General features: G+C 42.9%; 1 protein-coding gene across 2 annotated transcripts in view; it reads left to right on the forward strand.

Moving 5' to 3' along the window:
• The first annotated feature begins 5,154 nt into the window (after nucleotides 1–5,154).
• Nucleotides 5,155–17,460, forward strand: part of CPA6 (carboxypeptidase A6) — a 195,479-nt gene continuing 183,173 nt past the window's right edge. For both annotated transcript variants that reach the window (XM_070392066.1, XM_070392067.1), the window contains exon 1: nucleotides 5,155–5,401. In XM_070392066.1, coding sequence (XP_070248167.1) covers nucleotides 5,286–5,401 — 116 coding nt within the window. In that variant the 5' untranslated portion in view covers nucleotides 5,155–5,285. The remainder of the gene's footprint in view (nucleotides 5,402–17,460) is intronic.

Here is a 17,460-nt window from a genome sequence, read left to right on the forward strand (position 1 = left end):
TCTTTTTTAAGACAGGTTCTATAACCTATCCTTTTGATCTTTGCTATATCTGAAATTTCCTCTTGACTTAATCTTTTGTAAAAGTTTTATTTACATCTCAGTCTTTTCTGTCATTATTGTTTCTGTTCTTATTTTTGTCTTATTTTTTCATCATTCCCCACTGCCTTAGGCAAATGGATAGGAGAGTAGTCCTTCAGTCATTTGCTTTAATATTTCTTTTGACTTTATTTTAATCAAACTTTCTATAATCTCTGTCTCAAATTTCTCTTTATTTTCATAAAAATGCTTAATGTCACAAATGGTATAACACAAACATCCTTTCTCTGTCATTTGAAATAGTAATCTTTAGAGTATTTTTATCTATGTTTTCCCTACCTTATTTCTTAATTAGCACCTTGGGGACAAGGATCAGGAAGGAAGGGAAATCAGGAGAGAGAATGAGAGAGAGGGAGGGAGAGAAAGAAGAAAAAATAGAAAGGGAGAAGATGGGCAAGTCTCTTCTGCTGCTTGGAATCAGCAGTACGACTCCTCATTCCCACTTTCCTACATTAACATACTTTGGTTTTGCTCTATGAATTCTATGAAGTATCTTTGTAACAATTACAGAGACTTAAAAAATATAATCATAGGCTTGTCCATCAGTAACATTTGCTCTTCCAATTGCTCTTTCATCTGAGCAAGCAAGACTTTTTATGAGAGACCTGGCTAAGGACAAGGGGCTAGCCTGGGTTCTGGACAAGGGCTCCCTGAACAGCTGAAAGGTTCTATGAGCATCTGGCTAAAAGGCAATACAGCAGCTTTGTCAGTGGATGTCAACTGTGGACCCTGCATTGTGAAATCTGAAGATGAACACAATAGAGTGACTGCCCTCAAGGACTCTACAATAAAAGGTAATATTCGATTGTCAACACACTAGAATATAATGGTATACATGAATGAATGCTGTCTGTTCCAAGAAGGTGAGCACAGTGGACACACTGCACTGGAACATTCTCATGGAAGAGACTGACTTGAGCTGGGTCCTGAAAGGATGAAAGTATTTGGCTGAATAGAGGATAGGAAGGCTATATAGAGATGCCCATTATTATTATCAAGGGAACATAGACAAACCTAGAGGAAGGAAAAGACACAGAGTATACAGGGAATATTGAAGAGATGCAAATGAAAGTTCTCAAGGGTCTTAAATAACAAGCTGAGGAGCCTGAGTGTACTCTATCCTGTCTTGACTTAAGGAAGGACAGTAAATTCTAAACAGGACTTCTTTGCATATACTGTTCCCTGCGTCTGCAATGGTCTTGTCCCCACTTCTCACTCCATCCACACCACCGCCACCCTTTTCTTGATACAGCTGGCTCCTTCTTGTATTTGGTTTAAATGTTCACTTCCTCAGGACACCCTCTATATGTGATCCCACTCCCCCTTCACTATCATAGCATCTGTGATTAGTTTGCACATAATTAATTGAACCACTAAATGTAACTATGTGTTTCTGTCTAGCCCCTCCACCAGCACCAAAAGTCACAAAGTCAGGAACCACGTCTTCTGTGTTTACAATGCTCCCTTGACAATCATGGTCATTTTTATCCAGCTTCCTATCTCTTTCCAGCCAAATCGTTTCATCTCTTCCAGACCCAGCTCAAGTCAATCTCTTCCATGAACTTGTTCCAGCCTATTCTGCACACAGTACATCAAGAAGAGGAGAAGGTCAAACAAAGAGCCCCGTAAAGCATCTATTTTATAAGCAGGCCAAAAAAAAAAAAATAGAGAAAGAACCCTAGGGGAGAGAGGAACAGGAGAGGTCAATGTCCCCTACCCCAAAGAACAGGTGGCAAACAACCTTAGAAACCTGAGTGGGGTGAGAACTTTAGATTGGGGTGATAACAAAGTGTTTTTATTTAGAGATTACCCATGATTTTTAAGAGAAAGTTTCATCAGGATGGTAGTGATGGAAAGTAAATTGTCTGGGTTCAAGAGTATGCATTTGAGAAGCCTGGGAAAAAAAGAATAGAGAGAGCTTAAGTTTAAGGATGGGAGAGATATGGAAGTTGACAAGGAAAAGATTAAAGACATAGGGGCAAGAAAGGGTAGCTGATGGCACTGAAGAAGGGAATCATAGAGAATCCTTTGCAACGTGTCGTTAAAGGAAGCTTCAGAACATGTCTCACAAAGTAGCCAAGATGCATGAGGCAGGAGCCTAACTTTACATTTGCTATTTCCTCACAGGTTGGAATGATGGCAGAAAGCCATAAAAGAGGCCTGATGGGCAATATATCTCTGTTAATAAGGCAATGAGAAATGAACACAAAACCACCTGCAATGGGAGGGTTGCCTGTATAGCAAAGCTCAACCACACCCATTTATCTTCTCCAGATATCTTGACCCACATAAATCCACATGACTCTCACTCATATACTTAAACAATTTTTCAAAATCTTCCCCACAGCACCATAGAACTTCAGATCTAGCAGGGATATTAAAATCATCGACAAAATGAACCCAAATAAAGGAAGATATTTCCCTCTCCTGACTGTCATTTCCTTTTTTTTTCTCTGCATGCTAATATTTCTTTTAATAAAATTCACTCTTACACTAAAATATGACAAGGGCATAGCCAATAAATAGAAATTCTCATTTTTCCATCTCCAAATCTCTAACTGGTTTAATAATTCACTCCCTCTCAGTGCCTTAAAAACGGGACTTTTATCTTTGAATTTCATCTGAAAAACTGTTCTCTTCTCCTCCCACTTGCTAAATGGACTCCATTTATCACTCATTTTATGGGTGCTTATCTACTCCAAGAGAAGTTTGATCAGATAACCTGGTCCTTAGAAAAGCAGAGGAAGATTGCTAGGAATGGCTTCTATTGTTTGAAAACCTCCCTTTGATCTGGATTTTTAGGATGGTGGAAGGATGTCACCAGGGTCTCTTGCATATTTGATGGTCCAGGAAATTATTACCTTGGTCTCAGGGTCTGGAGAGCCTTTGCTGAACATGCTCACTGGATCCAGTCCTTCAGAATGATTTGAGGATGAGCTTAATCCCCAGTCAGAGCCTGTACATTCCTAGTTTAATGTTGTGATATAATATGACAGATTTATACATTGTTCTGACATAATGAAATGCAAAGAGATGAAGTGTTTTATTTACACAGTAACCTCTTATTTCAACAGTTCACTGGCTGTTATGTAGGCTTTCTTGGTCTCATCAAAAAGCCTCAGGAAGCATCGCTGGGAGCCTTGCAGAGCAGCCTCCCCAGCTTACAGAGACCAAGGCACTGGGCCATGAAGTCAGGAAGAAGAAAACAACAACATAAACCAACAAGAAATAAAACCAGGAGACCTGGGAGCTTCCACTATTCAAAGACATCTGTAGAGCTCTCTGCCACCCTGATGTCCTTTCCTCTCTCTGGATACAGAAGCCACAGAGTACATGCTTGATGAATGAATCCCTTCCCAGGTTTATCATTCACTCAACAAACATTGTTCTTTGTCCTTCAGTGAACATGGTGCTCCCTCTAGGAGACAGACGCAAGTGCACACAAAGGTGAAAGGGGTACGGTTCTGCATTCAAGGAGAAGGCAGCCTTGTGAGGAAATCAGACAAACCCCTAAACTCCATGTGCTGTGTGTGCTCCACGGTAGAGGGCATGGCAGGTGTTAGGGAGGGGACTCAAGGAAGAGATGAACTAAACTAATCCAGGTGTAGACGAAGACAACCTGGTCCTTAGAGTTTCATTTCAAGTGAACATCATTTCGGCTCTGTTAAGGACCAACCTCCTATGAGTTTGGTTCAGCCCTCCAGGTGGAGAACTTGGGGAGGGAGTTGGTGCTTCTCTTCTAAACAGGTGCTCTGGCTGTAATACTGGAGGGAAAGGAGTTCTTGGCCACGACTCTTCATGAAATTTGAAAAGTACGTGAGTGAATGTGATAGATGTTGGCTCACACTTTGTTCCATAAATGATCAGGATTTGACACAGGAGGTAACAGGAGGCACTCTAGATAACACTGTTCTTATTTACTGGAGCAAAACACGTGCCTCCAAATATGTGTTCTAGTATATTTGGGTAAGAGCAAGTGGAGGCAAAAAAAGGCCTTCTTCATTACCAACATTAGAAAAACAAGAAGGAAATAGTTTGCTCCAGGGTTCCCTCCACCCGTACTTTTGAGAGAGAAGAAGAAAAATTAGATCTCATTCTAAAGTAAAACCTTGCTTTTCCAAGTTTGGCTGAAGGACCAGCATCATGAGCAGCACCTGAAAGCTTGTTAGACATGCAGAATCTCGGGCCCCAGCCCCAGCCCACTGCATCAGAAGCTGCGGTTTAACAAGCTCCCCAGGTGATCTGCATGCACGTTAAAGTTTGAGAAGCCCACTCAAGACCAGCGTGGTGACTGACCATGGGAACACCTGAGGAGCTCTTTACACGACTGCTCCCACGCCCGGGAATTCTGATTTAAATGGTCTGGCTCCCTAAGTAATTCCAAATGTGCAGAGAAGGTGGTAAAGCACTTGGAGGCCTCCTGTTCCCCAAGAGAACCTCTGAAATAGCCGCAGCTCTGGGTGCTGATGCTGTGGATGGACCATAAGAGCTCTCTGAAGCCCAGGAGAGACGCTACCCCTTCCTGGTACAGATGACCACGGGACCAAGACTGGCTGTTCCTATCCAAGTGCCCCAGCCCACCCCTGCACCCATACACACAAGGCTCTCCACTGTGCATTTCAGGATGTGGAATTCGTAGAGATTTGTCATGGTAGATCAAAACATTAAGCCTGGAATGTTCTATGCCTGCATGTTTAGCGCATCCTCAAACAAATTGTTTGCAATTAGGTTCGGGTCCTCTGCTGTAGAGGGTAATAGAAGAAGAAAGGCTGGCCAGAAAAGTTAGGAGCCTGAAGATGGAAAGCAAAAAACAAACAACAAAAAGAACCAGAGAGGAGTTTCCCAAAGGAAGCAGCACCCAGCAAGCCCCTGCCGTGAGTCAGCACCGGGGAGGCCCAGCCCCTTCCAGGAGAGCCTGGTTAAGGAGCCGGCTCAGGGGCTGGGCTGGGCTGTGTGTGCTGCTGCTCTTGTCCCAAGACCAAGTCTGAAGAGCCACTTTCCTTCCTCGGCCGTTTAAACTTTTTTTTTTAAATCCTGTGGCTGGAAAGAAGTGTCACATTTTGCTCATTCCCAAGTCTTTCCCCCCCACCCCCTCTCAGAGACCCTGGGCGTGTGGAGGGGGTGCTGTGAGCCACCTCCAGCCTCGGGTGCCTGCTGGAACGAACTTCAGCTCCTCTCACTGAAACGCTATGAAGTTCCTCGGGAAGCCCAGGAGCCAGACAGCTGCCTCTCTGCCTCTTTGCTTGATCTTTTTGAAGATCCTGCAACCAGGGCACAGCCACCTTTACAGCAACCGCTACGCTGGGTAAGTGCAGCAACCTGGATGCCCTGCACGGCTTTTAGTTGGATGAGGGGGCTGGTGTAGGGATGGTGGTCTCTGTGTGAACCTGAATACTCTCCTGGTCACCTAAAGTAAAATGTGTGTGAGTCCCCAGCTCGTTGGCTGAGCTCACGGAGAGAATGTGGAGGGTGCGAGTCTAGCTTTCCATACGTTGCACGGTGTGCCAGCCTCCCCTGCGGACCCACGGTGAATGGGATTCTGTCTTTGCAGTAGCTGCGGGCAGTATTTGCCTTGGTGGATGCTGGGAGGGGGGTTGGGTGGGAAGGATGCTGCTGTACCATGTGAATTATGACCTGAAAACTAGAGCTTCTCCTTTAGCGCTGTGTGAGGGAGCAGTGGGTTGAAATTCACCGGTGATTCATTTAAGCACTGAGTGTGCTTTTTTTTTTTTTTTTAATGCTTGTTAGCTCCCAGCGTGGTCATTATAAAGATTTCCAAATCTGAGTGATGCAAATGAGTCGACTCAAGATAAGCAGAAGAAAAGTAGCCAACTGTAAGATGAGGGGCGTTTTCCTGAAGGGAGAAACATAGAAGGGGAAAACAATCCATTTTCCCCCTGTGGGTCAGCGTGCTTTGTGTGTAAAGTGCCTTTCATGAGGAGGCACGGGGCGCACGGAGCAGTGAGACTGCGCGTGCTGTGGTCCCGAAGGCTTGCTGGGAAGATATGCATACAGCATGTGCTTTGCTCGAACTTGCAGGGGGTCATTCTTTGAATCTGGAAATTATGGCATTCCTGCATTTTAGAGCTGGAAAAAAAAAAAACAAAAAAAAAACACCTTAAATAACTCTTCTAGTTCAATGCCTTTCTGCAGAGGAAAACCGGTGTCTTAAATCTCTTTTTAAGCCGTCAACTATGTATGGCTCAATAATTACCAGTTGAGGACAGCTTTCATGTAGATCTGGATTATGACCGGGAAGCGCCCAGTGTCCTAAAGCAAAGCTGTTCTTTTAGTGTAAAGAGCATGTGTAAGCGTGACCCTGAAAAGAGAGCTGTTTGCCTTCTCCTGTAGAACCTGGGCTCTGCCTTTGGAGTCCCTCTGAACTGAGTGCTCCCAGGGGACATTTTCAGAACCTGTCCTCAGTTTTAGGGGGTGTAGCTGGGGGCGGGGTGTTGGCTGAGATGGGGACCGTGATGGTCATGCAATCCCAGATTTTTCCACCGCACTGTTCCCAGGAAAAACAGAGGGCTGCTTTTCGGTCTCCTGGACACACAGGGTCCAGTCATTTGTCGCCGCCCTTGGAGTTCTGGGGAAAGAGGCCCGTGTTTAATGACTGAGGGTACAGGCTGAGGTCGCAGAGGAACTGACTGTGACTGTCCTAGCTGACTCAGGCCACGTGATAAGCATATATCACAGGTGTAGGTGCGCCGTGTGACACAGGACTTCACTCCTCCGCTCACCCTGGCCCTCTCCGTAATTATGCCAGCGCGTGGCACTCCTCCATGACTGGTTACCAGGCCCGCTTCAGCTGTGCAGGTGTGCGCACTTTCCGAGGAAATGAGGCTGATATTGGCGCCCTTCCTTCTAGAATCCGCAGCCACTGGGACTCTCTGGCGGAAGTTGCACTACCTTTCCTATTCTGCAATGCAAGTAATAATTGCTATTTTCTCTTTGGCTGCTATGCTACATAATAAGTTAGTCCCGAATGTATAAATTACCAGGCATCTGGAAGTGGGACGAAAACGATACAACTATGAGAAAGTGAAGAAGGCAGGCTTACCTGTCCATCACAGTAGAAGCCTAGAGCTTTCTCCAAACAAGACACGTTTCAGAGCACACTCACCCTCCAAAGTGGGGGGTTTACTTACCTGCTGTTGTTCTCTCATCACCAAAAAAAATGCATAAATTTGGGAGTTGTTTTTTTTTTTTTTTTTTTTTTTTGCTTTATTTACTCAGGAGCTGCTTTCTGCAGGCCTAGCTCCTCAGTGAATCAGAACCTGATGGGATGACATAGTGGAATAGTATTTAGCAATATTTTTGTTGCACTTCTAAACCACCTCATTTTTAATCCCTTACATAATTTGTTCCGGTGTTATTGCTAATAATTATGGAGCAGCCCTCTTCCTTGCAGTCTTATAAAAAATATTTTTGTAGGTCTTGGTTGAATCTAATAATATGGGATTATCATTCACAGGCCTCTGCACATGAATGAAAAATAGAACACTGGGGGCAGACCAGCATGTCCCCCGAGAGCAGCTTTCAGCTCAGTCCTCCTTCTCCACAAACTGACAGTTGTATAGTATCAATTGTATAATGGATGCTCAGTAAATGGCAAATCTAAGTGTCTCGGGGGGAAGAATTGTAGAGAAACCTCAAGGAAAATCTGACAAAAGCTAATGCTTTTTTGGATAGCTAGATGAAATCACACATTTAGAAGGGAGATTTAAAATACATAGAGCCCTAACTGGTTTGGCTCAGTGGATACAGCGTTGGCCTGCGGACTCAAGGGTCCCAGGTTCCATTCCGGTCAAGGGCATGTACCTTGGTTGCAGGCACATCCCCAGTGGGGGTGTGCAGGAGGCAGCTGATCGATGTTTCTCTCTCATCGATGTTTCTGACTCTCTATCCCTCTCCCTTCCTCTCTGTGAAAAAATCAATAAAATATATATTAAAAAATAATAATAAAATAAAATACATAGAAAAATCACTTCTCAGCCTTTTGGCTAAGATCCAGTGCAAAATACATAGAAAAAGAAGTAAGCGAAATGTGGGAAATAACTTGACTTCAAATAATATGTATTGATCCTGTAGTGTCAGAGGGCTTCAAGGGCTCCAATGCAGGTCAAACATTTCCCAGATAAACAAACGTCAGTCAGTGAGTAGACACAGGCACACAGCACTATCCTCGCCTTTCTCGCGCCTCCTCGTGTGCCTGGAAGCAGATCTGGTGATTTACTATACTGAGGGCAAACACATAAGGATATTCCCAATCACATGCAATTACAGTAGATTTTCTTTTCAGTGATGGTAAAAGAGAGATGTAAGACAACAAAGCAATACATTCTGCCAATGCGTACTTACAGTGGCTAGGGTTTTTTTTGAGAACTACTTATTTGGTACCTTTTTCATGTGAGTCAATGTGACAATGCTTATAAGTTCTGAAGTTCAAGTACCTGGGTTTCAGTTTCTGCCTTCCCACACTTCGTAGCTCTGAGGGACAATGGAGGTAATATTAGAACCTTCGTCATCAAGTTCTTGTGAGGATGTTGGCACTTAATAAATACTTAACAGGGTGGTAAAATAGCTAATCCTTATTAATAATTTATATAAACAATTATAAAAAATAGTAATTTTCTCAACAACCTTATGCAGTTTTTGGTATCCCCATGGTAAATATAGGCTAAATGAGGTGCAGGCAGGGTAACCCAAGTTCAGCGCTAACTAACCCAGCTCCACCTGACTCCACAAACTAGTACTTCTCACTCTGCCACCCATTTAGGTATGGAAAACAATTGCTTTTAAGGAAAACTAAATGGGCCCTGGCCAAGTAGCTCAGTTGGTTAGATCATTGTCCCAATACACCAAGGTTTTGGCTTTAACCCCCCAGTCAGGGCACATAGAGGATGGCAACCAATGAATGCATAAATAAGTGGAACAACAAATCTCTCCCCCACTTCTCTCCCCCTCTCTCTCCTTTTCCCTCTCTCTCTCAAATAAAAATAATTAAAATTAAAATAAGAAAAACTGAATGTTTAATCTTGTTTGGGAAACTGATCCTTTCCGGTTAATAAAGGAAAGGAGTAGATTGTGTAGATAAACTTGGAAGTTTAATCTTGGTCCCTTCTCTAGGGTGATGATGAGTCACTGAGGGTAAATCATTATTAAAAAAGCAGACAGAGACCACAGGGATGGGAAAATGGAAAATGAAGGAACTTTAGATCGTCACACACATACACACACACACAGTAGCACAGAAAGTGGCTGTGAGTGTGTGCCTTCATTCAACAAGTATTTGAATACCTACTCTGCACCAAAAGTGTTAACAGAGCCAATGCCCTCTGAGAGCTTACATAAAATAGCCAGCCCCACACCTAACCTTACCATACAGCATGTAAGTGCTGTATGGGTGACAGACTATCGTGGGATTAACAGGAGAGCTCCATGAACCAAGAGGGAGGTGTGGGAATCCTTCCAGGGCCTCACCTACGTAGTCACCCCATCCTGCTGCATCTCAGCTCAAGGTGGAGAGAGAACTGACTGCCTGCCACCAGCACTGCTTCTAGGGACTTAAACCCACATGGATCTACCTGCCAGGCTTCCCACCACCTCCTTCCTCACCCAGCCCTGCATTCCAGGAGACCCCTTTCATGTCTCTGAGCAATTTCTTCCCCTTCTCAGGGGAGCAGCTTCAATGACTCAGCCTTTTCCCCATGACCATAGGTGAGTGCAGGCTGATTACAGCCAACCAGCTGGTGAATTCTGATTAGTCAGTGTCCATGCTGTAGCCACACGCATACCCCTGTCCCTCACTTGCTACCACCCCCCACATACCCCAGTTATTTGTCAAGTTACCTTGTTACCCATGGAAACGGGATATAAATATTCAGAAATTAGACTTAATGGAAATAAGATTTTTTAAGACTGTTTGGTCTCAAAATCCTGTAGGCAAAGAGGCCCCAAGTTGGGATGTGACATATTGAAGAGAAGAGGACTGTGAGAGATACAGTGACAGTAGATCAGATTCAAAATTCAGAGACATCACATGTGTTTCCACCCTACCGCTCTGGCTAGACCGCTATCTCTCAACAGCACCTTTTAATTCTTTTATCCTCTGATGGTGACTCCCTTTTAATGCTCTGAACTTTACGAAACCTGGAGCTGGTGGTATGAATCTGGGAGTTACCTTCCATGTTGATAGTTAAAGCTCTTTTCAGGTAGGATGGCCATACATTGTCATTTGCCCAACACTGTCCCAGGTGTAGTAATAGGCAGTGTCCCCTTTCAGTCTGAAAAGGGTCGTGATTTGGATAGGAAATTGTGGGTTTAGGCTTATTCTTTACTGTTTCTGTTGCTTTGATGAGTTTTATTTCAAGCATTCAACCACCCCCTTATTTCATTACTAAAGATCAAATTTATCTCTGGTTCCTTCCATTCTCATACAAAGTGACCCATTCTCTCCTCTCCCTTTTAATAGTCACTAGTTATGTTCAGGACTTTATCTCAGCCTAGATTCAAGTAATTTTCTCCTTGCCCTGGCCAGTTTTTTCAGTGATTAGAGTGTCAGCCCGTTGAGTGAAGGGTCCCAGGTTTGATTCCAGTCAAGGGCATGTACCTCCATTCCAGGTTGGGAAATGTGTAGGGAGCAACCAATTGATGACTCTCTCACATCAGTGTCTCTCCCCTTCCACTCTCTCTAAAAATCAGTGGAGCCCAACCAGTGTGGCTCAATGATTGAGTGTCGACCTATGAACCAGGAAGTCACAGTTCAATTCCCAGTCAGGGCACATACCCGGGTTTCAGGCTTGATCCCCAGTAGTGGGTGTGCAGGAGGCAGCCGATCAATGATTCTTTCTCATCATTGGTGATTCTGTCTCTCTCTTCCTCTCCCTTCCTCTCTAAAATCAATAAAAATGTTTTTCTTTAAAAATCAATGGAAAAAATATCCTCAGGTGAGGATTAACAACAACAAAAAAGTAATTTTCTCCTAACCAATCTACTTTTCTCTAGTTCTTTCTCATACTGATGCTCTCACTAACATAAGACCTTTGTTGGGTTACTCCTGGCTCAAAGATCTACAGTGGGACCTTGACTTACGAGTGTCCTGACTAACGAGTTTTTCGAGATACGAGCCGTCTCTCGGCCGATTTTTTGCTTTGAGTTGCGAGCTAAAATTCGGGTTACGAGCCAGCTTCAGATACCCCACCGCTAGTTGGCGCAGCGAATGTCACAGTGAACGCCACAACATCAGCCCAGCATCACGTGTCTCACTCATTCACTTTAATGATTTGACATATGAGTAATTTGAGTTACAAGCTCCGTCATGGAACAAATTAAACTCGTAAGTCAAGGCCCCACTGTACTTGGTTTCCTATTGCCAACTCTTTCAAATCCAGAATCCTCTGCCTGGCTTTCAAGGCCTCTATAATCAAACCCTCTGATTCACCTGCCTCTGTTGCCCTCTTCCTTGGCCCTGAAAGCCCTGGGAGGTCAGGTCTGAGAAATAGCGTCAGCAGTGTTCATCTTTAACAAGCACAGCAGGCAGGCCCCATTCATACTAAGGACCTAAAGCACAAAGAAGCCATCTCGATGATGAAAACAGGTTGGAAGGTGTGAGATACAGATTTGGGGCATTAGGGACTGTGAAGGATCTATTGGTGGGGGAAGAGGGAGTTTCTTGGGTCACTATTGAACCTTTCCACCACAGTTCGTTTATAGTAAATGGAATCATTCCCCAGTGCCTTCTGGAAGTTCCTTTTTGCTCTTGGCCCTTATTCATGGTAGAATATTTTTCGTTTTCTTTATGCACTAGCTCAAAGTGCAACCCCTAATTACTGATTGTTTATCGGTTGATTATACAAAAGCTTTCTTCCCTGTGGCGTGCTCTGAGTCGGGGCCTCCTGCTTTGCCTGTCAGATGGGCAAGCTGCAGCTCTCTACTCCTCTGACCTGAAGTCACCGCAGACTGTGCTCCCTGGGGACGAGCATCCCCCTGCCACTGAACGAGCGGAAGCAGGAAGGTTTCAAATGCTTCTGGGCCACTCTCTCCTTGGAGCCCAATCTGATAATGGAGCCTTTATTTTATGGCGCCAGGATACTTTCTGGGTAATACCATTAGCATAATGATTTCCACCCTTGGAAAGCAATGAAGGTTGTTAATGCTTCATAACTTCACAGCTCATATTGTATGAGCTACAAAAGCATTTCATGTTTTTGTGTCTTTGTAAGTGGAATTACTGAACAGAAAACAAAACCCTTTCAGAGATTTGTTTTAGAGTCTTCATTATGATCAATCAGTAGATAACTGGTTTGTAGGATTAGAATTTGCTTTGCCCAGTAAATGCCCTCCCAGCCTGCCTCTGGGCCCTCGCTTCTCTAAGATAAAGTGGAATACAGAATAGAAAGCTTTAGGATCGATCTCATTTTAGGAACTATAGTAAATTTCCTTGAAAAATTAATTATGTTATTAAAGGTTGAAGCAAACTTCTAATAACTGGTTCTCTTTTTAATAACTGGTTTTTGTCAATAAAATTACCATCTTCGTTTTTTTACTCACTGTACTTTGAAAATAGACACTAAGATGTAAAAAATGTTTTACTATGTTATTAAGAATACTGTAGGGTTATTTTGTTTTGTCTTTTGTCTTTTTTTCTATAACAAAGAACCCCAAAACTCAATAGCTTAAACAATAAATTTATTTTTCTCTCATGTAAAAATACAGAGCAGGTATACTGGGTAGTGCCAGAGAACCAGGTTCCCTCTGGCCTATCTCTGCCATGCTCAACACTCAACTCACAAATATGGCTCAAAAAGGAAGAATGGTCATTCTTCTTTCCTTTCAGAGCATCAAGCATCACTCCCTACTGGCCAGAATCAGTTAGATGGCCTTAGCTGCAAGGGAGACAATATAATAATGGTCTTTAGCCAGAGGGCCAGATCTGGGAAAGCATACTGAGAAATCACTAACAAACTCTCTCTCAGTGGTCACTCTGATATTTAATGATTACCAACGCCTTCTCCCCTCCAGTTGGTTCTCCTGAAGAAACAATCCATCCAAATAGGGTTTTAGATTTTTGCACTTCAAGTTGGTGTGCGCTTTCATTCTGTAAATGGTTTCCTAGACTGTCAGAACTGGAGGAGACAAAACTAAAAATCACAGCCCAATCCCTTTATGTAGTACATGAGGAAGAAGAACTCCAAAAAAGGTAAAGGGATTTACAGAGCTGGTGATGGGGTGAGGACTGAAACACAGATCAGTCGAGTGCACAGCATTCTTTCTAGTTGACAAAAGTGTCTTTGGTAAGTCCAGAAATCATCTTACTCTTTCGTATTCCCTAGAGTCGTCAGGGTTGAAGTAAAGTGAGTTGGCAAGGCTGAGAAGTGTTTAATGAGAAAGGATTTCATTTCATTTCTATAAATATTTGTAAGGTATCTGGCCCTCTACAAGTCTGACTACTGAGATAAAAGAGCAGTCCATGTGCATAGTCGTAATGAGTAACTCAGGCGAGTAAACAAACTGTTCCAACTGTGGGATCACTGTGCCCACAGAGAATACTCTTGGTGCCGGGTGAGTGCAGGAGAAGGTCACTTATTCCAGACAGAAGGGTGGAGAGAAGGTCAAAGAAGGTTTTTTGGATGTGAGATGAATCTTAAAAGACAAACAGGAATTTGAGGTGGATTCTTAAATAGCCAAGGTATTTTACATTTTTCTTTTAAATTATTCATACCCAAAGGACATGGCCCTGATCTCAGTCATAAAAAAACAAGTAGAATTTAAATTAAGTCTTTCCAGACACAGGCAATATATTGCATATGCAAAGAACTACAGGTGAGAGAGCTTGGTGAAGTCTAGAAAATTGGAGCAACTGAGTATGGCTAAAATAAAGGGTATTTCTCTTGATGGGCATAACAAGAGGGGAGGTAAGGCTTCATACCTATGTCCCATGGAGTTCTGACTTCTCCCAAGGTGACAGAGTGCTAATGGTGAATTTTAAACAGGGAATTGAGATAATTAGTTTGGTTGGTTTTTTTTAATGAAAATTTCATTTGTCACCATTGAAAAGGGAAGATTTGAGAGCTGAAGATTCAAGGCAAGAAGACTGAAGACTGGGATGTTATGGTGACTATGTTAATACGCATTAGAGCCTGGCGTATTGCAGTGAGAATTGAAGGAAAAGGAGGTAACCAATTAAAGAAATATTTAGGAGGTAGAATTTCTACAATTAGGTAATTAAAGAAGAGAGAAAAGAGAAAATTGTGTAAAGTGATACTTAGAGTTGGGTAACTGGACTGAGCTCTTTGCCAAGAAGTTAAGTAGCTGTTTGAATATGTAGTTTTAGGTGCCTATAAATTGAATAGATGGGTCAGAAGCTCGAGAGAGAGAGAGAGAGATCTAGATTGTAAAAAAGGTTCCAGTAACTGATTTGTAAACAGAATTTCTTGAAACGTTGAGTGTAGGATGCACCACCTAGGGGGCACTCATTATGTGAAAAGCATAGTCTCAAACTGAATACAGAGAGCAAAAGCCAGAGAGGAAGCTAGTATAAAGACCTAGAAAGAGAGTAAAATACCCAGGAATTGTCAGAAACCCTGGAAAATAAAAGATCCAAGAAGGAAGGAGTCAGTCACTTCAAATACTGCAAAGTAGTATCCATTGGTTTGGCCATTAAGAAATCTGTTGCAATATTATCAGTGGTGCTTTTGTTGGTGTGGTGAGTAAAACCCAGAATATGGTAAGCTGAGGAATGACGGGGCTGTAAGGAAATTAGCAAGGAGTGTAGACCATAAGTTCAATAACTTATTCATGAACGGAGGGTATTGATACAGGTGGAGAGTCAATAGTGACTTGAAAAGGGGTTTTGTTATTTAGCTTCCACGTCTTAAAATATGGCCATGTTTTTCCTATACTTGGGAAGTGGTAGGAATAAGAAGAGAGGGAGACTGTAGACAAAGAGGAGAGAGGGATGAAGTGGTGAAGTTAGGTCTCTGGAGAGACAGAAAGCTAGCTGGCCTCTCTTTTCTCTGTAAAGGAAGAGGAGAAGTCCTGGTCCCATGAAGAGATAGTGAATAGGGGACCTAGTAACAGGAGAGATGACTTAATTTTAAAATGTTCCTGACGGAAATAACTTGGACCTTCAGGGGGATCACCAAACATTACTGAGGGTCCAGCTGATGGTAGAGATGAGTCTGTAATGGAACCATGAACCCAGCTCCATGATTTTTTAAAGGATCATGCCATGTTTCCTCATGTTACATGTTACCTGAGACATGCCACCATGGTCTCTCATCATTCAGTCTAGCACAGTTCCACAAAAGGGTGAGGCTACACCTTTAAATAAGCACGTAGGAAGCCAAAATGCAAGTCAAGCAAGGTTGATGTCAGAAATCCCCCCAACCATTCTCTACTTTTCTCTTCTCTGTGCCCATGAGCTGTACCTCTGTGGCTTGTGTCTGGCTCCCTTACCTGGTGGTTGAATGAAGGGCAGGAGGAGAGAAAGGTAGGGGTCTTTCTTCCCTATCCCTCCCTCCTGGTCTCAGTGACAGCTCTGATAGTAGCCACTAGCCTCCACAGTAATGGCTCCTGCTGGACAAGCTGCCAAGCCCAGCTCTCCCTGCCCTCTAGGAGATCATTGCCTCCCTTCTTTTATCCCTTCAGACCCAGGAACCCCTCACCTCTGGGTGCTTCAGCATGCCTTGTCTGTTCCCTTACTGTCCCCACATCTCTGTAAATGGCTCCTTTGTTATTTGTTAAAGTCTCTTTAGTTGCATCATCTGAGCAAATTTCTGTTTTTCCCGGGACCCTGACTGATAGAGAAACCAAGCTGGGATTGAAAGCAGAAAGAATGCATACTTAACTATGAAAATTTGTGTTAGAAAATTTCTGGAACTCAAAATGAAACGAACGAGGACAGAAATGGAACAGCAGTGGAAGAAAGAGGATAAGGGAAAGGCTGCCATAATTTGTATTTCTCTAGCATTGACTGAAATGATAAAGTACTTTGTAAATTGGAATATAATATCAGGTATTATATTCAGTAAATTATTATGTCTAATGTTAGTTGGGAAGGCTCTCATGTAGACACATCCTGTTACAAAATTGATTCCCTTTCCATTACCTTCTCTCTTCCTGGGGAATTAAGTAAAAGATCTATGAAAATGTCTAAGTGTCTTCTTAGCCAAATGAATGGCTTCCCCTCCCCCTCTTCCTGTCAGTTACCTGAGAACTGGAGGTACCATTTCCTCCTCTCTCTTTCCAGTCCTCCCATCCTCCTGACCAAGTACCAGGAGTACCAGTGATGACTATCTGGCCATCATTTATTAATCCCAAGTAGGGCTAAGAATCTGCAAGTAGAAAGAGAGGCAGAGTCTGCTTTCTGAGGGCTTATGTTTTAATCCGAGGACCTAAACTGGCAAAAACAAAAAATGATAATGTAAGTATGTTAGGTCAACACACCCTCTTCCTGCTCTTTTTCCACCTTCGTTTTCTTGATACTTTTATAGCATTTTAGTCTTAGATCACCAACTGCTAAAAGGTGAAACTTCTACGTGATCACACATTTTATCAACATATCAGCAGCTGGTCACAGAATCTGTAACTATTTGTACACGTGACCTCATTGGCTATATTTTCGTTTCCCCCATCTACTTTTCAGGTTGTCCTCTTCTTATCAGATTGAGTTGTGAATTGCCCAAATGTCTACTAGGCTCCTTTTTTTTTATTTTTGTGAATGTAATGAGGATGTAAGACTTGTAATAAGATACAGTTGGGTTCCTATTATAAACAATCATATTTCCATGGAATGTATATAATATGTGTATGACGATGTGATAGTAATGTATCTGGCATCAAAGTTGGTACACATGGGGTAGGTTAGGAGCATTTGGGACAAGCCTGTATAGCGAACTATTTGGAGTAGTTAAAAATTTGCTGCTGAAAAAGATGGTCAGTCCATGCCCTACAGAGCAGAAAAGAAGGACAGGTATGGGGGAGTCCAGTCTCTCTGTTTTCAGATCTCTGCGTGGAAGCAGAGGAAAATACTTGCTAAGAAGGAGTGGAAGGTCATCTTAATATATTTCCTGATAGGAAAACCACTTTGGTATTTCCTAGAGGAGCAAATTTAGTCTACCTTCTTTTCTGTCTAAAATGAGGGTTTCTTTTCTCTTTTATTTCCTAGAAGCTTAGTTGTTCTGGTAGTTTGCTGTCCACAATATCGCTTCTAAAAACTCTCCAATTAGTTCAAGCCCCCAGCCTGCCTAACCTTCCCTTCCAACTCCAACCCTGTTACTAACAAGAGCAAAGTAGCTTTACTGATAAGATGGAGGCAGAATAGCATCTGACCTGAGTTATCTTGGCTTCCATCCTCTCTAT

This window comes from Myotis yumanensis, unplaced genomic scaffold (genome assembly GCF_028538775.1).
Source record: "Myotis yumanensis isolate MYYU_CA2020_CCGP unplaced genomic scaffold, mMyoYum1.0.hap1 SCAF_15, whole genome shotgun sequence".
Classification (NCBI taxonomy): domain Eukaryota; kingdom Metazoa; phylum Chordata; class Mammalia; order Chiroptera; family Vespertilionidae; genus Myotis; species Myotis yumanensis.